Below are 21,999 nucleotides of genomic sequence, written 5' to 3' on the forward strand. Positions count from 1 at the left end.
TTAGTTTAATCTTGTTAATTTACAGAAAAATTATGCAAATTGGTTTGGGAATAAGCGAAATCTTAAATTTAATAAACTTATACTAGCGAAAATCAAAATAGCATTGCTCATTTTAAATTTATTGTTTTAATTGGTATATAAAATGTATGCCTCAATTATGACATAGTAGTCCAAAAATATGAATTCTTATTTGTCCCAGAAATACGTTTGTAAAAAAATGATCTTTTCCTTATTATCTTATTTTTCCCAGAAATATACATTTGTAAAAAAAAGGATCTTTATCCTTTGTTATTATTTCATTTTTCCCAGAAATACATTTGTAAACAAAAGGATCTTTATCCTTTTTTTATTTTCCACATAAAAGATTTAAACAGTTCAAGGGCTCAAAACATGGGCTACATCAGCTACCTACCCAAATGCTACCTTCGCAAATGATAAAATAAATTTTTCAAGAGCTCAAAGCATGCGCTACATCAGCTCGAACCTACCTACCCTACGCCTTTGCGCAAATGATTATCTTATGATAACAAATGCCCACATACAGATTTGGCAATGGCCATAGCAATAGATTTGACAGTTCGCAAGACATAGATTTTATCCTGTCGAGATGCCCCGTTAAGTTTTAAATTATGTTTTATGTACACATACATACATACATATTACGAGTTTTCTCTTATATATAACTAGCTTGCCCGCGGTTGTTGTCCTGCGTGAAATTATGTGTTTTGAAATGAAAAGATAATTGAATTTATTTTTTCAATGTAACGCAGCTTGATAAACACAATTTTTTTGTTTCTGTTCTCGTGCGTAAATGTACAGAGAAGATGAATTTAAATCTCGTGAACATGCCACGTATAGCTGGCGGTGTGAAAAACCTGGCATTTTCCGATTTTTGTCACGAATTTCTAGCGACTATCCTTGTGTCCTGTTGATTGTCATCGCAAATGCAATTTTCTCTAGAAACTGAATACGTTTGAACTGAAATGGCAAATCGTTAGAACTCAAAGGAATTCATAGAATCAAGCACTCTGCCTCCTTGTATTCGATATCTGCGTCACAATCAGTCGGGTTCCATTACACAGTTTCGGCAAATGATGCGGCAGCATACCGGATGTCCAAAGAATTTAGAAATTCCATTGGATAATTCACGGCTTCGTCTTGACCAGAGATAAAGAGATGTCTAACTCCTCTCTCACTGGAAGTGAGAGAACAATTGCTAGACGTCAAAACCACCTAAACTTTGACAGTTGACTGGATTGGGGAGGTTTTGACGTTTTGTAATTCGAAAAGAGGGACGACCAGATTAAAATTTCGCCTTGTTATTATTGGAAGGGAAACATTTTCCATTTTTTTGTTTCCATTTGTAACGGCCATTACTTCGAAGAATAACGAAGGAGAAACAGCACATAAGTTGAAAGATGTGAGCCTATTTTAACTTTTATTAAATAAACTTGCATTTATTTAATACTTTTTTATTTATTTTACAGATAAAATGCCGAAAACAACCAGCAGTTGGAGAACATGTGTTGTTGCCTGCAACGAGGGAGGAAGAACATTTAGTTTTCCAAACAGTGGAACGGACCTCGAACGGTGAGTGAAAAACATTAAATAGTGCAAAAAGTGTTTGTGAATTTGTAAAAAATTTCGATGAAATCAGTGTTTCGATTGTGCAATGCCCAACTTATTCCAGTGTGAGAGCGTCTCAAAATAAGCTTTTTAATAATATTGTCCATTGTGGCTAGATCGAACAAAATAAGAATTTTTGGGCATTTAAATTAAATAAGTGGAAATAATGCAGAAATTCGCTATATTTAAAAATTTTTGTATAGAAAAGGGAAGAATACCACTCAAGCCACCAAGGAAATTTGTGAAGTTTACGAAGACGATGCTATATCAGTTCGTACAGCACAATAAAGGTTCGGTCGCTACCGTTCTGGAAATTTCGATTTAAAGTGATGAAAGCTTTACATTGATGGAATAAAGTCTTATGTCTTATTGCGGAAAAATCGGAAAAGTGGTCTACCAAAATGGCACATATTTGTTTATTTATTTATTAGTATAAATAAAAAAAAATAAGTTGAAGTTTGATTAGAAATACGAAAAGACAATACTATACAATAGATAAATTTGAGCGTGAAATGAAGTCTTAGATGTTTGAATTTATTGAACAAAGGAGTGCGATAATGCGCCATCTAATACTGCATTGGTTATTCGTGATCATTTCGCCACATTTTCAACTAATTTCGTGACGCAACCACCGCATTCTTCCGATTTACCTTCATGTAACTTCTAAATATTCACATGACCATTCCGAGGACACCGCTTTCACTGAATCGAAGAAGGTTCTGATGGCCATTCGTTGGCATAAGTGTATTGCAGCGGGTGGCGATTACTTTGAAGGAAGTGAAATGGACAAAATTTACCTTTCAATTTGATTTACCTTTGAATGGCTTTACACCTTAAAGTATTTTTCTGGCTTTGTTTCGTGCAAGTTGCAAAAGTATAAAATGTTCGTTTGCACCCGAACTTGGCCCTTCCTCACTTTTTTTATATTATGTCAATGTAGGGAGAAAAATTAAATATTTGAAAATAAGATTTGAGATATAAGAAGAAAAGCTTCCACGAAATGTCGTACATTTTTTTTTTGAGAATGATAAAAATGAAAAAACCCGCGATCCGGAAACATCTGCTAAATGTAGGGGAAAATGAGAATACTATTTTTAAACATTCAAATGAAGTTCTATTTAAGCGCTTTACCAGACATAATAAAAACGGTGTTTGGAATTTATTATAAAAGAGAATTGCTGAAGGCTGACATGAATAATTGATTGCGTAGACTGGGTATAATGTTTGCGCGTGTATATGTGTTCAACATCGTTCTTTGTTATGGGAAAGATAATCGATGATTAATCGAAAATAAAAGAAGATATTAAATTAAATGAGTCTATAGGTCCGAAATAACTTTTGTATTAACATGGCTGCAGAAATTAAGCCGGCTCAACGCAGTTGTGATGATCGTTTCAGTTCGGAGAAGAAGTTGGAATTGCTAAATAAACTGGAGGGCAGTGGTGATGATATTAATTCTGCAATATTTATTCCCGGTGAAAACGGAGTTATAAGCGTATCTGATGACAAGTTTGTACATATATTTGCTGGAGAACCAAATATAAAAAAAAATTTTGTTTAGAACTATACGTGTGTGGCTTAAACGGGACTCTGGGCAGTATTGGCCTAGTATATGTGAAAGTATGCCTTCAGGAGGTACGTCTATATATTATAATGCGGCCGAAAGACAATTGTATATTGGTCAGGATAATGGAACGGTAACCCAATACTTATTTTCTGATGACTGCAATCGTCTTTCTTTTGTCCGAGATTACTTAGCTCATCAGGGTCGTGTAATGGAAGTTGTAGTAGCTCATATATTGAAATGGGTGTTGTCATGTGGGAAGGACAAATTATTCGTCTTTTACTCTACTGAAAATGGTCAGCGATTGGGTAGTTACAGTTTTGAGACACCTTGTACTTCACTTCAGTACGTCTTCAAAATATTCGAATATTTTCGTATAAGCTGTTAAGATTATTTTCTTTATAGATTTGACACCATGGCGAAATATGCATTCGTTGGAGACAATGCTGGTATGATCACAATGTTACGATGTGACGTACAAGGCGTTCAATTCATTAATACCTTTAAAGGACATACTAGTAATTATTATTTTTATTTGTATTGCTAAAAATATAGACATATAAATTATTAGCCAGTATTCGATGCTTGAAATGGGTAGAAGAACATCAGTTACTGTTTAGTGGATCGTGTGACCAAATGGTTTTTGTATGGGATGTTGGAGGAAAACGTGGTACAATTTATGAACTACAAGGACACAAGTAGATTTTTATCTTTTTTCATTCCATTCTTTGTATTCACCTCTTTCACCTTTAGTAATAAAGTTTCATCACTTGCATATGCCAATCATACCCAGCAACTAATAAGCGGAAGTGAAGACTCTGTTATTGTGTTTTGGGAAATGAATGCGATGCGAAAGGAAGTACCAGGATGGGTTGAAAACAATAGTTGTCAACAATGTCAACGTCCATTTTTTTGGAATTTCCGAGCAATGATGGACCAAAGACAAATAGGTAAATATAAATCGCAATGACGAATAAAACAAAATCATTCCCCTAATCATACAGATATAATAATAATGTTTCTGACTTAACGAAAATAATGCAAAAATAATAATAGGTAATTACGAAATGAAATAGTTGTTTTGTAGCATTTCCAATTCGGAATGAAAGTAGGTAAAATAGAATAATAACCACGCCTAATTCTTTCTACTTATGAGCCCAATGAAGAATATATCGCCGAAATAACACCCCTTGATACAATCCTCACATCAGTCTATTCTACATTATCAGAAATGACCCAGATTTTACCAAGCTAGGGGCTTTCATTACGGCGATTTAAAACTATTGGGATCGGTAAGAGTTGAAGTTATATTCAATATTACTGAAAGTGTGATAAAATCGGATATATACTGATTATCGAAGTTCTCGTTGACATAATTTAACCCATGATTTAAATCTTTATTTTGGACAGAAAGTAGAATATTTTAACAAAATTAAGTGTAGTAGTTTTTTAAGATATACTGTACATGGTGACGATTTTCCTTTTCAAATGTATGGTCTACACCTCCACTGCATATTGGTCAATGTTTTGAAATTGGATATCGATAATATCAAATGAATGCGTCAAAAACTCTCGATTTTTTTGATAGTGATTTTTCTTGTAATAGTAATCTCTGCATGTTCTTATAAGGCGAGAAGGAACTGCTTATAGAAGAGGATTTTATGCTCCTTTACACGTAGCATTTTGAATGTGCTCGATGTGAGACATTAGGAGGCGTACCGTAATTGTCATTAGGGCTGCCGGCTAGCGACTTCAGAATATTGCTGCGGCTCTGTACTTTAGTGACAATGGCGAATGTTACTCCTAGAATATTAGGATTTCGGTACTCAGTCTGTTCTTCTTCGTCCAGTTCGTGAATAAGGTGGTCGTGGATTTAGCAAGTTTTAGACTCCTAACGCGAGGAAGCGAGAAAGTTCTGGGACATAGGCTTTCATTTTTAAACATATGCCATCAATTCTATTGCCCGACGTCATTATCGTACAAACATCTGCGTTTGAGATCATAGAGATAATAATACCGATGAATGTCGATCGCTCACATAGTTCATGGTCCACCTCCTAAAGGTGAGGAAGCGAGAAAGTTCTGGGACATAGGCCTTCATTTTTGAACATATTCAATCAATTCCATTGCCTGACGTCATTATCGTACAATCATCTGCGTTTGAGGTCATTGTGATAATAATACCGATGAATGTCGACCGTTCACATAGTTCATGGCCCATGATGTCCTGGAAGAAGCGTGGTGTGTCTGATCTTTTCAAGTATTGTATTGTTAACTGGACCTTCGACAAGTCCAACAGTACTAGGACAGTTCTCTCTTCAGACTGGGAGTCCTATTGTCTAGTTGAGATCAGTGGGACCTTTTTGTGCACTAGGCTGCATCTTGCATAGGCGTTGAGACTTTGTCGCATAAGTCGCTGGCAGCATGGGGCTACACTCCCTATGAGTCTTAAGGTCTGAGCACGCCTTAAGACGGCTCCAACCATTTCATGAACTGGATCTAATCGAAATGAAATTATGGTGGAGCCATGGAAAAGCAGAAAAATTCATGCGGGGTTGTAATCAATGCCATCACAGATTAGGACGATATAGAGCAACCTTGTTGCTAGGTGTTGATCTAATGGTGTAATGGCAGAACCGGCTGTCGTAGAAATTGTCATTTGATAACACCATAACGAAGCAATTCTTCTCTAGCAGACTCTAAAAAACAAGCTAAATTCGACAAAGTACACAGCCGCCAGTATCATTTTGAGAGTCGAGAATTGTTTCGGAATCCTTAAAGAAAAGTTTTGTAGTTTGAAACAAATGCGGCTAAAAATAAAACACCGAGGGAGTCAAAAATTTTTTAATAAATGGGTACTTGTCTGCTGTGTGCTGCACAACATACTCTTGAAAAGGCCCGATTCTTCACACTCTGAAAGGCAAAGTGTCGAAGCCCATGAATGCCAATATGATGGAAGTGCTATTGTTGCACCTACCCCGAACTAAAATAACAAGCACTGTACAATTTAATTTTTGAATAAAAATTCATATTTTTGTTTTAATATGAAACAAGTAATTGAAAATTGTTTATTTGTTGATTTTAAGTGTTTATTGGTTATTATATTTTAATATTATTATTATTTTTATTTTTAATTTTTTTCTGAAACGTTTGGTTTCTTTCGTTTTGCTCCAACTCCATTCTTTTGAGTTGGAATCGTATTAAATCTTTTTCTTTTCAATTTCGTTTTAGTTTATTTCTACTTCTTTCATCCAATTAAATTTTTCGATTTCAAGTTGAAGCTCTTTCCCTGAAGCTCATTCGTTCAGCTTCTAATGTAGCCAGTTTATCTATGGCAGTGTGGTGCCGCTTGGCCTTAATTTTTTTTGCAAACGGGCTCGCCGCAAATGAGCCAGATGCCAATTCCGAAATGTCATGTTCTTCTTCTTGCGCTTCGGGGTCTTCCAAATTACCCACATTTTGCGCAGAGTCGAGCTCCACTGCGTAGGAGCTTATTACCACCACCTCGGCTTCCCTCTCCGCAACAAAAATGTCCGCTAATTATTTGTAATGCGGACAACTTTTAAGGACTTTATCTGCAATTAAGAAAAGCACTAATTACAATTTAATTCTAAAGTTGATATCAAAATATACATATGTATGTATATAAAATGTACCCATCACTGTCAGCTCCACATCGTCATCCTCAACTCGAACGCCAGTGGAATTTATCCAATTTTCTGCCGATATCATTTGGCTCTTTAAGTAGCGAACCTTACATTTTAAAATACTCCACGTCGCTTCAATTTAGGTTACCGCAAGCAATTTGCTGTAACATATTTTCGTTGCGGGTTACTGAAAGTAAAGGGGATATAATTAAATCAAAATAAATAATGAATATCCCGAAAACTCGCCTCGATGTTTCTGTGTTCCTGCATATAGCACAGCACCGTTTTAATTTCGGCTGCCGTCCATTTCTTCACCTCCTTTTCTCGCAGACACTTTCGTATTTCTGTAGACACTAAAATTGGTGTATAAAAAAATAACAAAAATGTATTTATTTTTTCTTTATGTTTCTTATTTACTTTTTTTGATGCTTTTTGTAATTGTTATTTCGTTTTTAATTTGATGATTGTAAACAAAAAACGGCTGTTATTAGCAGGGTTTCCAATATGAAATTCTAAATGAAAATTCCATTCGCTTAGTTTTATTTCTTTTTTGTGCTGTCATTTAGTTAAATTACAAGGACTTTCTAACACTGGAAATAATACAGTAGCTTGGAAGCAGTGATACGCAGACGAAGAAGCTTCAGACATGTCGGAATATAGCACTCCGGACTTTAACAGAATGCCTCTTGATGTCTTCGGTCGAACACAGCGAGATCCGTACGGTTTCGGTTAAGGACCATAACGAACTTCTCTCCAAAAGGTTTCTGCTGGGATGTTTTCACAGAAACGCCGACCAGACTTCGAACGCAACTCATTTTAGACACGCACTGACGGCCATTCACTGTGGAGGTATTAAGAGTGGCGTATTAGAGTCAAGTCACCACCCTTTGCTCAAGTTGCAGCGATAATATAAAATGACTCTTGCTCAACTTCTGTTCTTTGATACTATAACAGGTTAAACGCCTATTTATTTAGAATAGTCCCCGACATACCAACTATAAGAACCCCCATGACTAACCATCTCTTTGAATCACCAGCAAATCCTACTCATCTACTACACCTCTCTCTATGGTCCGACCCCGTTGAAAAAGCACGTTTTCTGGGCTTAATGTTAAATGATTTCGAGGATAACCAAGCGGGTATCAGGTATCCGTACAGCTGAACCATGTTGCATTCCTGTTCGTTAGGAGACATTAAGCGGATTTCAGTAATTGTCCGGATTGCGGTATTATAATATCGTATGCAGTATGCAGAGTGCAGCCTATTGCTTTTATAGCGAACACCTAAGGTTTTAAACTCATCTAAATTTAGGTTGGAGTTTTGAAATTTGGTAATGTGGTTTTAAATTCAAGCCGTCAAAAACAATTTCCCTTGAAGTTTTTTCAAACGTCAACTTTTTTTGTTATTACGGTTTTCAACTCTGTCAGTGGGGTAGACTTTTTCTTTACTAGCAAAGACAACGCTTACGCGGTTATACACAAGTTAACAAGAGCGCGCCAGTCGTTTCTTCTTTTCGCTGTTTGCCAATTCGAGACACCAATGGCAACTAGGTCTTTCTCCACCTGATCTCTCCAGCGGAGTGGAAGTTTTTTTTTCCTCTGAGCAGAGGATGGTTAAAAATAATAGAAAACAATAGAAAAGAGAAACTCTTGTTGATGCCGTCGAGTAAAATCGCGAAACTGGACGAAACAAACTACAATTTAGAAACATTAAAATAAAATTAAGGGACCGTGGGAAGTGTTTTGAACATAAAGAGGTAATACAATCTACTACTTCTAGAAATATGCATATTAAGTAAAATTATATTTCTGAAGCATTTTGCTCCTTTTCAGTCACTTGTGTTTAGTTTTTTCATAACATTTAAAAACTAATTTCGTTTGAACCATCTGTAGATATCGTAGGTTGCTCTCAGTATAAAATTAAAACTATTGTGCATTTTATTATTGATAACTAGCGACAGCAAGGAAATAAAGAGTTTGTGGAAACCTATTTCATCTCATTTACTAAAAAAAGCAAAATAATTCCCGATTTAAACGAGAATAACTAATGAATATGCAATAAACATTAGTTAAAAGCCATTTAATTGTCAATAAAACTTTTGTTTCCTTGGTGTTAGGAAGTTCGAATGGACAATTTTGCTATTCCAATGAAACTTCGACTGAAAATAGTTCAAAATCGTAATATGTACCAAAAAGAGTAGGGTGAAACTGGAGTTGAATTGCTCTAACTTCAATTCCAATTCCGTGTGGAGTATAAAATCGTAAAAAGGGTATAAGCCGTGGTTGAGGAAAGTACAAAATTAACTGTCGTCGAAATCACTTAGCTGTAGATCCAGGAAAGGAGCTGTTTATTGTTCGACGGAGAAAGGGATACGTAGGTTGCTACAGGTATCCCTCGAATAGCACGGTACTTGAGTTGCACGAAATCTCGAATAGTACGGTTAAAAATTGCGACAACCCTCGAATAACACGGAGTTCGAATTACACGAAGTCGCGAAAATTCCTGTTAAAAATTGAGTATAATTTTTCTTCGAACGACTGTTTGTAGTATGACGCAATAATGCATTTGAATCAGTGGTTGAACATACATATGTAATTTAATAATTATTGCGTTTATAAAATTTTACCTTTTAAATTTTTAAGTTTCATTTTTCTAAATTGAATGAATTTTGTTATTTTTGTATAACTTAAATTTTATAACTAAAAATAAAAAAAAAAAAAAATTCTTATTTTTAATGTTTTCTTAATTAATCGTTGCAACCAAATGTACAAATTTGTATGGATCTCGAGTTCCGAGTTGCACGGTTTTTTAATAGCACGGAACGGAATCTCCAAAATTGTATGATTTATTAGTATCAAATAACACGATTTCGATTAACACGGAACCAATTAACCGTGTTATTCGAGGGATACCTGTATATACATATATTTCTGGCCTAATAATGTAAATAGGCATATTTATCAACGAAAATGGGTTTCTTATTTATTTTTTTTATTTTTTTTATATTTTTTTTATTTTTTTTTATTTTTTTATTTTTTTATATTTTTTTTATTTTTTTTATTTTTTTTTAATTTTTTTAAATTTTTTTTTTTTTTTTTTTTAATTTTTTTTTTTTTATTTATTTTTTTTTTTTTTATTTTCTTATATTTTTTTTTTTATTTTTATTTTTTTTTTTTTTGTCGATTGCTGTTTTGTTTCGGGCTCATACGCATAGATCCATGATTCGTCACCTGTGACGATCTTATAAACGTCTTTTGAAGCACCGCGATCGTATTTTTTCAGCATTTCTTTACACCAATCCACACGAAACCTTTTTTACGGCCAGGTGTTCATGTAATATGAAATGTATGCTGGTGGGAGAAATGCATAGGCATGCCTCTATCGTATTAAGTTAGGTTATTGGGACAATGGTAAGAGATGAATTGCTTTGCTTCCGCCGGTTTTCAATAGATGTCTCTAGGGTCAAGCACTGGTCGATTAAATCGTTTTATATCGATATTGGACATTTGTGTCAACATTAACCCAACAAAATATTTGTAGAGATCTGTTTGCATCCCAGAATAATCTCAACTGAAAATGTCACTTTTTGAGCCGAATTCTCGACATTTGCGGGAAATTTTGCTTTTCTTTTTTAATTCCAAGAAAAGTTCTTCTGAGGACCCGTCCACGTTTTACTGAGGCTGACACATACATAGATAATACTATTACTCTACTACTACCATCTATTTGATTTCTATTAGGTATTAAAAAAATCTAGAATTTTTTTAAAGCAACTTGTGTTAGTTTACAAAAAAATGGATCATAAAGCATTTCGTGTGTTAATTAAGCATTGCTTTTTGAGGGAATAAGGGAAAACATATTTGCACCGTTATTGTATAAAAACTGAAAAAATTGCCTTAATTTTACAAAAAAACGGCGGAAGCAAAGTTGTAGACCTAATATATCGTGCGCGCACTCCTTCAGCATCCAGATCGCAGTTGCTTTACTTCAAATAGTGTTCAGTACATGTTGGAAGTTGTCCAAGACCGAAATTTTGTAGGTGTTTTGAAGCTCGCCGGGGTATTGTAAAAAAGTTGTAATGTCCCTAGGAAGCAGGGCTGCTCCAAGTTGATGACTGCAATGATGATTTCTGTGAAAACTTCCTAGCAGAAATGTAGGCATCACTATTACGTTGTTCGACGATGTAAATTGTACAGTCCACGAAATAAGTATAGTGTACAAGCTAAAAATCTCTTTTATGCATCTTTAAATTTCATATGATTATTTTTTATGTTATTTATTAATGGAATCAACATCGAAAATTATTTACACAATATTTAAAAACAAAAATGACTACTTATTAATAAAATAATTCAAAAATTCAATTCACTTGGTACGAAAAAAGGATAGCGTACAAACAAATATTTCATATTAAATCAAACTTATTCGAAGTGTTAATAACTAATATGGTTACTGTTAGCCAAAATAACGGTACTTATGCGCCTCGGCATGGATTCAATTAGAGAGCGAAGGGTGGAAATGGGTATTTTCTTCCATTCGGCTTCAATGCACTTCCTTAGATCTTTAACAGTATCAATTTGTCGACCACCGGAATAAACTTGCTGCGAAAGTATAGTAGAGATTTTCCATGGGGTTTAAGTCGGGACTTATAGCGGGCCAGTCCATTAATGCTATATTTCTGTCCATAAAGAAACGTTTTGTTGCAGCTGCATTGTGTATCGCGGCGTTATCTTGCTGAAAAATCTATCGTTCCTCACAAAATCCTTCCGAAAAGTCTATTATGACGTTGTCTAACAGTTCAATAAAACTCAAAGAATTAATTTTAAGCGTTACAAAACAAATTGGGGTTGTACCATTGTATCCGAAAGCTCCCCATACCATATGAGATCCTCCCTTGAAATTTCTCGAAAGCCTTGTTTCTAGTGGTCGTCGAATATCTCTCCATTATTTGTCATTCCCAGTTTTGTGCCGAGTTAGCAACTTAGGCTGAGGCGCTCATTTGGCATACTGGATGTTAATATTCTCTTTTAAAATCTGCTGAACTCGATGGGTGGACACTTCAAGATTTAGTTGAAGTCTAATTTTTGCTGGTGAAATGTTTTTACTGACTGCCAAACGCTTTATTTGCCGTTTCGACCGTTCATCAACCTTTGGATGATGTCCATTTCTTATTGTAGCTCCACATTCCCGCATTGTTTGAATTAATTAGTTACTAAATTAAATATTAGTTTTAAATATTTTTTTGATTATTTATTTAAAACAAACTCACTTTAAAAATCCTTAAAAATAAAGAGTAAATGGAACGTCTTGCCGATACGGAATACTTTTCCTTATTGTACGCTATAATTATTTCGCTCTGAATGTACAAGTGCGCAAATTAAACAGAAAGTAACGGTACTACAAAAGTACCGGTGCCACTAATAAGTATTGATCAACAATGAACAAAAAAACGCTTGTATACTTTACTTATTTCGGTGACTGTAGCAGGAAGTTATCTTAAGGATTAGTCTAAAACTGACAGTATCCAATGAACCTATTTGAACTAAGCTTGGAACATTTGCACCGCAATTTTGTAATGCTATTGGGATCCTATCTATGTTTTGATTTATTAAAATATATTTATATATTCATGAAATTACTAGATTCCGCAAATATTTTTTGTTGCTGAAAAAGGTTTTATCCATCATAGAAAAAACGCAACGCAATTGTGTAATCATGTGATAATATATTGTGGCACAGGTTTCCAACGGAAGTGCTGGTAATTTGTTTGATTCGGTTTGTTTTCTTTAAAATCGACTCCACTTTAAACCTTTCTGAATTGAAGACAGCTATAATAAATTAACTTCAGTTGCTCTTTAGGTTTTTCGGAAATAGTCTAGTAGTGTTTGCTTTCAATTTAGTAATACTCTATAATATGCTTTATAATTTTCAGGCATTCGACAGCACCATTGTCGACACTGTGGAAAGGCAGTATGTGACAGTTGCTCTGTAAACCGTATTAATATTCCTATAATGGGATTTGAATTCGATGTCCGTTGTTGTGATCCTTGCTATAAGCAATTACAAAGTGTTGAGTATGTTTATTTATATGTTGTGAGAATATATTAAAAAAGCGACAAGTTTTAGACGTCCTTCATTGGCTTCGTTTCATGATGCAAAACATTCTATCATTAATATGGACTTGGATGAGAATCGAAAGTTGTTATTGACCGTCGGACAGGATCGTATTATTAAAATCTGGGATTTATCTTCAATTTGGGCATAATGAAAATAGCCTAGCTTTATCTGGATTTATGCTGAAATCCCTTATTAAGGATTTCATTTTGCTATTACAAATTATATTTATTAATGATTTATTTCTATTTATATGAAGTTTTATTCCTTTGGAAGCATAATAGCATGTGTACAAAAATCGTGTGTGGATGATAGATGCCTGCTGAGTTCCATTTCTAAAATTTGTATTGAAATTATTTGTAATCCTTTGCGCATATTGGGAGACACCTAAGCAAAGTTCGCTATAAAAACTGAATAATGCTGTTGTCGTCTTTATTTGTATCATGTAATGAATATTTAATAAATGCATATGCGGATTAATATTTGTATGATTTGTTTTTAATCCGCTTGATAGATGAAATATTTTCTATATGTATTACACTATACTGGCACTTCGGTAAGTTCGGATGTAACCGAACATTTTATACTCTTCAAACTTCCACGAATCAAAAGCAAAACATTTAAAAAAAAAGTTGCGATAGAATTTAACAATTATTTTTTGATGAAATCGTGAATAGATTTCAACCAAATTTGATAATTTATTAAATTAAATTTTAGGCTCATATAGAGCGTTTCAGGTAATCAGTGTTACTAACTCTCAAAAATATTTATCCCTAAATTTTTGTCAAAAACCCCTAAAATCGCCTTAATTATTGAGTTGTCCCCCTAAAAAATATTTACAGTAGACGCTCTATAAAGTTACGCTTTCGGGAGTAGCGTAACTTTTAAAAACGAACTTTTAGAGGTTTGGTTAAGAGATTTGTAACTAATAGCCAATGATAATGTGCATTTCCTCTCAATTCTTTGAGTATATGAAATGGAATGGGGAACTAATTTGGGGGGAAGGAAACTTTTAAAAACGTAACTTTATAGAGCGTCTACTGTAAATATAAATACATAATGATATAGAATAAAATATGTTGTAATGGGGTTTCGTCCATAGCTGAGGTATGCTCAGCCGCTCCAGGGTCAGCCTTGGGACCCACGAACTCTTAGCAAAGAAAAGTGTTTACTCTCGTAAAGATGTATCCACACCCCCTTATGTGGACAGCCAGACCAGCGTGTGGTTATACGGCGAGTCAGATGGAAGCGAGCGAAATTGGCGCGCCAGGCGTTGACGCTTGTTGAAGTTGGCACGGTGATTTATACGGCGGTGATGATCCTTTGGCTTCTGGTGAGGAGTAGTTACTCCCAGACGGCGGTGATGGTCCTTTGGCTTCTGGTGAGGAGTAGTTACTCCCAGACGGCGGTGATGGTCTTCTGGCTTCTGATGAAGGAGAGATATAATTAAATATCGCCTGCACTCGGTGACCTCCGGTTAGCAACTGACCCAGCACTATCCCGTTTTTCTAGCCTGTACTTACGTGCGAGTCGCCTGTTAATCGCGTTAGTTTGGTAACGGTGCACTACGGTGTGCAAGCAGCGGTACTGACGCTGTTCGAGGCAGCGCAACGGTGCACTAGCATGCGGGCAGCGGTAGTGACGCTGCTCGAGGCCGCGCAGCTGTGATGTCGCTGTATCACAACGCAACTACGGTCGAGCCATTGCGCGTACTGATATCACACCGAGTCGAGTTTCGACGCAACGACTGCGAAAACTAACATAACCGCAGAGTCATTGCGAGCACTGGTATTACACCGATTTGGTGTAATACCTTTTCAACGCAACGCCTGCGAAGACTAACAACATCAATTGGGCAGAGCCATTGCGAGCACTGGCATCACCCCGAGGTGTGATGCCTTTTCAACGCAATGCCTGCGAATCCCATCGAAATATCTAATTCTACTGTATATAGGGCAGAGCCATTGCGAGCACTGGCATCACGCCAAGGCGTGATATCTTTTCAACGCAATGTCTACCACAACTAGCTACTTCACTTACCGCTGCCTATTGCTGCTGACTGCTGGGCAACCGTCCTCGCAGGAGAGCTGGAAGAAATGATCGCATTCGGTGTGAAGTGTTTGCTTGTATAGCAGCATAGCGCAGCTTTCGTCAGCGTAGTGAGGTAAGTTGTGTGCGTAGCTTTGGTCAATGCGGTGAGGTGAAGTTTACTACGTGCAGCATAATTCTAGTATGGTGGAAAGCTCTCTGTTGAGGTATGGTGAGGGTAAATGATGTACAGTATTGAAGTAAATTATTGTAAGGTGGTAAAAGCCACGTTACAATGTTTCAAAAGTCTTTTTATTGTAAAATATTTAACATATGAAATATTTCTTCTTCATCTGAAGATTCACATTTTTTGAAATCGTACATATTGACATTAAACAATTTTAACATTTTATTGGATGGACTAAATGTTGTACACGATCCACCATTTCGATGTAATGTCAAGCCCATCAAGATGCTTTGCAACATTTTAATGGATAGTCTATTCCGCAACTTATTTTTTATGACATTATAGACGGAGAATGCACTTTCTACACTAGCGTTTGAAATTGGAACAGTGGCAAATGCTAATCCGAATTTTGAGATATTTTCAAAACGTTTACAGCCAGCTGCGTCACAGTCATTATACACTTATACTGGCTCTATTCAGACTAATGACTATGATGCTCATTAAATACGATTTGAATCTTATTAAATAAACTTTTTTAAAATGGCGGGCTCAGAAACTCATCACACATCTATCGATGCAACTGTGTCCGAGATGCCAAGTTTAAGCAGCGATGCACATCAAAACTCGGCGTTGGCCAACGTTGAGCAGGGTGAGTTAGTCTGAACAGAACCATTGTTCAAGTATGCATTATGTCTAAATCCGAAATAAATTTTGAAAAAGTCATAACATGTCAAATATTACCAACACCGCTGACCAGCTCACCCACTCCAACAACTACCTGTATACCTAACTAAATAAAAAAAAAAACCTTTTTTAATTTTATTGAAGAACGAGTACTGCCGTACAGCAGTAGTTAGATGACGCCTATGGTACTCTAATAAAAAATCATAAATATTGAATTTAATTATTTTTCTCGATCATTTATAAATTACAAACATGCAATGAAATCTATTTTCCTTTTAGGTTTGGATCTGTTTCCCAAATCTTCGTGTACTTCTGACTGTACGTTTTTTTATTTTTATTGTCCTTCGGCATCTTTAACAAATTTATTTTCGACACACAATACAAACCAAAATTGAAATAACAACTGTCGTAAGAATATTCTTAACCTATTTTTTGGCGGTATCCTACCTGACAATAATGTTAAACATACCAACATACGCCGCCATATGCACAGGCTATAAAATAACCGCCAGTGGCGCCAGTATTGCCGCCAGTCACCACAGAGTGGTTGTAGAATTACGAACTAGATGTCGTTATGAGTCGGTAGGTCGAGAAATAAATGTTAATGTCTCTGTTGGCTACATTGGTTTACACCACAGCCATTTGTATATTTATCTTATAAAACAAAAAATAATAATGTTATCAATATAAAAATATTAAAGAGTCAAAAAATCCCTGAAAATACGCCTAAAAATTTTAAACCCCTAAAAAAATCCCATCTCACTTATTTACCCCCTAAATCTGGGGGGAAAACCCCTAAGTTGGGAACACTGCAGGTAATGCAAACTGGGCAGTATGCATATTCGAAAAAGCAAAACTGACATTTTTGCCGAAATCTAGAGTTCAGAAAAGCATCAGTGGCGCAGCTGTTGCGCAGAAATGCTCAAAATTTGAAAAGTAGTTGCACAAAAAAATGATATCACAGCCAACTCTGCTAGCTAAGATGTCATTGTAAGTTATATACATATGTTAAGTTTAATTTTAATATTACTGATTTATTGTATATGAGGATTTTCTTAATTTTGTAGAATATAGAAGAAAAAGATTACGTCAAGTGCATTAAACTATCACTTTTGGAATTATCCTTTTGACTTTAAAGCTACTCGCGAATAATAAGTTTCTTGTTTTGGCACGATTCCTGACTTTGGCGGTCGGGTAAAAATCCGGAAAGTCGGTATAAATGGGGTATGTACGGATAGGGGAGCTTCTCCAGAGGAGGAATATGCAAAAATAATGTTGCTAACACTTATATTTTTCAAAGTATTCCCGATTAAAAATTCAAAAGTTTGTATAAATAACACTTAGTATTTCACAAGGTTTCACTTAATCTTTTCTCATTTTTCACTTTGTATATTTAAATACAGTGTGTAAACATTAAAATACGTTCATATTTCACTTTTAATTTGTTGTTGTTTTAATTAACTTAAAAATCACTTAGCACACTCATCATTGAAAAGGTTAGATTGTTTACAATTGTGAGGAAAACGAGTGGACTTTATGATAATATTATAAAATTTATATCATATGCAGGAGACTGAAGTACTTTCGCTTCAGACTGCTTTCTGCGTTGGAGGCCTTCGGCCGCGCTTTGACAAAATAACCCTGGTCAAGCCAATACCCAGGGTGACTGAAGTACTTTCGCGTAGTACTTCTTTCAAAAAATAATCCTGATCGAGGCAATACCCGAAGTAACCTAAGTACTTTATTATTTTGTTATATTATTAAATATGTATGAAAAGAGAGTTTGTACTCTATACTTTTCATTTTCTTTCGTAATATTATCGTATAATATTACTATATTTTATTAAATTTATATAAGAAAATATCCATATGCGTTGAAATATTGTTTATACTAATTTATTTTGAAATATAATTTATAGACACACATGTTTTTATTAGAACTAAGATTGCCAAATAAAAACAGAGGAATTATAGCGAAAAAGAAAAATTTCAGCGAATCGCTCATATTTGCTTGTTATCATATGGCAGCGATCCATTTCCTCACAATTGTTAGCACATAAATCATGCTCACTACGAGTGTAAAAAGTAATTTTTAAAATATAAATCTCAGTTATAAAACCTGCGAAAAGTGTAATTTGTGAATTTGTTTAAATGTCTACACTTTAATTAAATGGATTTGAAGTGAAAAATGTGCATAATGTGTGTTAAATGTAGTGAAATAGCTTGTTGAAATGTTCGAATTTTGAAAATTTCTGATTTTTGAAGTCGAATATCGCGCGGCGCCAAAGAAATCGGAATTGTGCCCTTGTTTTACACTATTCTTACTTTTTTGGTACCTTTTTAATAGGAATTGATAATTTTTGCTATCTAAGAGTATTTCGGGGCATGAAGTCAACAGCGTTCCTAGCATTTAATGCATTGCCGAAAAAGCCCATAGTTTTATTGCTAAATTTTACTTCGCGGCAACTTTAAATGAGATATAAACTGAAGAGGCTAAATTTAATCAATGTATAGCATACACATGTACAGCGCTAACCACATAGCATAAATTTCATTAAGCACACGTTCTAACGTCATTTTTGCGCAATATTTTTGCAAAACAATCGGGAACTCTAAATAAAATAATTCGCTTCGTGGATTCAGGTTGTGCAAAAATCAATAATAATAAAATAAAAACAAACAACCAATAAAAGTCAGTGCTCACAAATTATTATTAATAAACATAAACAAATAGTGCGCGAAATAAATAGATAAAAACAAAAATAAAATAAAATAAAAACAGTAATGAATGCTTCGCAGCTTCACCAGTAAGGCCGTAGGCCTACTTCAGGTTTGTCGAGGCAACAAAACAACGCCTGGCAAAAAAAAAAATGTAACGGCGATGACGAGTCATCGCAACGATCAGTCGAAATGAAAATTAAGCAAGCGCAGTCAGTAGAAGTAGCAGTAAACAACAATCGGGCAACAACAAATTTGCGTGAGCGTAGCTCAAATGCACTTATCTCCAAAATAAGTAATTTAATAGGCACAAACAATTTTCATATTGTGCCCTTGGAAAAAGGCAACATATGTAGATGAAACAAAAATTCAAACATACACTGAAAAAAGTTTCATGGATATTGTAAAGTACTTGTCAAACAATAACAAAAATTCCTACTCTTACCAACTGAAGAGCTCAAAAGACCTAGTTGTTCTCCTAAAAGGTATAGAGTCTTCGGTAGACTCTAATGATGTTAAAGAACCACTGGAAGAAGGTGGTTTTAGCATTAAATCAGTAGTAAATATTTTTAACAGGAACAAACTATCACAATCAATGTTCAAAATACAATTGATGACAAATTCTAACCAACTAAAGAAAAATTAAATACACCCGATTTACAATTTATAATATCTGTTCCATCGCAGAAGCACCGTTGAGGAACCACATAAAAAAATGGTCGAGTACAATGCACAAACTACCAAGAGTATGGACACACGAAAGCATAGTCCACTCTACGCAGTGTCTGTGTGGTGTGTGGTGATCTACATCCTACTTCAAAATGTACTCTTAAAAAAGAGGATTTAAATAAAAAATGCAGCAATTGTGGAGGAAATCACACAGTTAACTACAGGGGTTGCCCTGTTTTTTTTTTTTTGTTTCCGAAGGGGGAATCTTCTAAAGATACTACCAGGGTGGGACTGATAGCATGCACGATTCATATTGTCCGCTAGGGACACCTCTTTCGGGACCACGCCCAGACAGTAATAAATAACTATGCTGGAATTGCGAAACAGAATGCCTACGTACTAAACCCTTAACTCCGGCTGCTGTAGCTTGTATTCGGACCTGCGGGTAGCACTACATCGCAGGGCCAAGCAGGGCGATAACTGGCTCTTCACGACCTACCACTCGGGTTATTCATGTGGTCTTATGCTTCTTCGCTGCCTTTCTTTCGCTCTGAGCTCTAAGAGCGCTATTGCGGCCCGCTCTTTCATTTTAGCCCACACCAGCTGTGATCCCAGCATGTGACTCACTATGTTGTCGGGCGTTATGCTTTCATTTGTCAGCTTTTCTATAGTCTCTCTCTCTACTACATATCTCGAGCAGGTGAAAAAGACGTGCTCTGCATTTTCAGCGGCATTTCCGCAGAAGGAACATTGTGTTTCGTCATCGTGGCCAAATTTGTGTAGGTATTCCCTGAAACAGCCATGACCCGATAGGAACTGCGTTAAGTAGAAATCTGTCTCTCCGTGTTGTCTGTCGATCCAGGTTGGTACATTCTTAATTAATCTATGGGTCCATCTTCCTTTATCTGCCGCATCCCATTGCTTTTGCCACTCATCGAGACTTGTCTTCCTCTCCTTTTGCGCTCGTCGACCGTTAGGCGCCTAGATATGATAGCACTCGCCTCGTGCGACATCGTTCTAAACGCACAGGTAACTCTCAGGGCACATAGCCTGGACGCAGCCTTTGCCCTATTTACACAAGTTTTTTGACGCAGGGCTGTCCCCCATATGGGAGCTGCGTACATAAGCACTGACTGGCTAACTTTGGCCAACAGAGCTCTCCTATTTTGACTTGGGCTACCAATGTTTGCCATGATCCTCGACAGGGCCGCAGTCACTTTAGCCGCCTTACCACAGGCCTTTTCAATGTGCGCCTTGAAATTGAGCCTCGTATCGATCATAACGCCAAGGTACCTCAAAGAATTTTGAGTTACAACGTTATATCCATCTATGTTCAAGGTGACCGTTTCTAGCCTTTTTCTGCTCGTGATGAGCACTGCCTCTGTTTTTTCACCTGCAAGCTGCAGCTTGTTACTCATTAGCCAGTCTTTAATTTTTGAAACGGTCTCATTGCATATGTTCTGTATCTGCAAGAGTTCTTTAGCTACGATCGTTACGGCAATATCGTCCACATAGCCAATTATCTGTGCTTCTTTTGGCAGCGGTAATCGTAACACCCCGTCGTACAGCACATTCCAAAGTAGTGGACCTAGTACGGAGCCTTGTGGTACTCGACCTGTCACCGTGTAGGTTTTTGGACCTGCATCGGTATCGTACAACAGTATTCTGTCAGGCAAATAGCTGCTAATTGTCCTTAGAAGATACCCCGGGGTGTTTCTTACCTCTAATGCTCTCAGTATATGTGGCCAGTATGCCGAGTTAAATGCGTTTTTCACGTCCAGCGTAACAACTGCGCAGTATTTTTTATCACCAAACATCCATCTGGTGCCCTCTATGGCTTTGGCCGCAATGTCCGTCACTGTCCGTCCAGCCGCTGTTTCTTCCATACTTTCGGGAAAACTCCTTCATTCAGACATCGTGTGTAGAGTTCGGCGAATGCCCTCTTGTTATGGCTGATGGCAATTTTCAGTGCCTTGTTCGGGATGCCATCCAGTCCTGGAGCCTTTGCGTTGCGAAATCTCTCCGCCACTTCCATTACCTCCTTCTCGCCTACAGTTGCAGACTCCATCATGGTTGGTAACGTTCTACTCGATTGTGGTTTTTGCGTTGGGAAAAGCGTTTTCACCACATTTTCTAGGAGGCTCGGACAGGTTGGTGCTTGACTTTTACCTCCTCTTATTTTCGCCATCACTATTTTATACGCGTCACCCCACGGATTCTCGTCAACCTTTTCACAAAGTTCTTTAAAACTCGAAGACTTACTTCTTTTGATAGCCTTCTTGAGTTTTTTACGTTTTCTTTTAAAACTTTATCGCAATCTTGTATGGTGTGGCGTACCTTGGCTCCTTTGGCAGAGGCGTCTCGCTTTATGGCATTCGCTTCTCAATGTGCTGATCTCCTTGTTCCACCAGTATGCGGGCTTTTGGGTTATGTTATGCCTTTTCCTACACATAGCAGCATCACAGGCTTTGCTTAGGTGCTTCACCAGTTTTTCAGCCTGTCGGTCAACGTTGATCGCACCATCTAGGTTCCCCTCCAACATAAGTTTGAAAGTTTCTTCATCGAACGTTTCCACCTTCCATACTTTTTTCCATATTATTTTTTTTTTTTTTACGCTGGATCGAGTTTGTGTATGTTTGCGGATTTCCAGCAAGATGGCCAGGTGATCGCTATGTGTGTAAAAGTCGCACACCTTCCAGTTTGCAGATCGAACCAGCGTGCTGCTGGCGAATGTGATGTCTATTATTGATCTCCGTCCATTC

At 36.4% G+C, this 21,999-nt stretch overlaps 1 protein-coding gene across 1 annotated transcript; it reads left to right on the forward strand.

Moving 5' to 3' along the window:
• Positions 1 to 2,880: 2,880 nt before the first annotated feature.
• Positions 2,881 to 13,433, forward strand: LOC126764865 (WD repeat and FYVE domain-containing protein 2). The gene is made up of 7 exons (XM_050482501.1): positions 2,881 to 3,135; positions 3,188 to 3,535; positions 3,596 to 3,708; positions 3,762 to 3,888; positions 3,944 to 4,140; positions 12,770 to 12,911; positions 12,964 to 13,433. The coding sequence occupies exons 1-7, from the start codon at positions 2,975 to 2,977 to the stop codon at positions 13,100 to 13,102; spliced, it is 1,227 nt and encodes a 408-aa protein (XP_050338458.1). The 5' UTR covers positions 2,881 to 2,974; the 3' UTR covers positions 13,103 to 13,433.
• Positions 13,434 to 21,999: the final 8,566 nt, after the last annotated feature.

Source organism: Bactrocera neohumeralis, unplaced genomic scaffold, assembly GCF_024586455.1.
Source record: "Bactrocera neohumeralis isolate Rockhampton unplaced genomic scaffold, APGP_CSIRO_Bneo_wtdbg2-racon-allhic-juicebox.fasta_v2 cluster10, whole genome shotgun sequence".
Classification (NCBI taxonomy): domain Eukaryota; kingdom Metazoa; phylum Arthropoda; class Insecta; order Diptera; family Tephritidae; genus Bactrocera; species Bactrocera neohumeralis.

Coding starts and splice junctions, on each gene's coding strand:
- LOC126764865 (XM_050482501.1), top strand. CDS start 2,975: ATGGCTGCAGAAATTAAGCCGGCTCAACGCAGTTGTGATGATCGTTTC. Junction 3,136..3,187: donor ATAAGCGTATCTGATGACAA/GTTTGTACATAT, acceptor AATTTTGTTTAG/AACTATACGTGTGTGGCTTA. Junction 3,709..3,761: donor TACCTTTAAAGGACATACTA/GTAATTATTATT, acceptor ATAAATTATTAG/CCAGTATTCGATGCTTGAAA.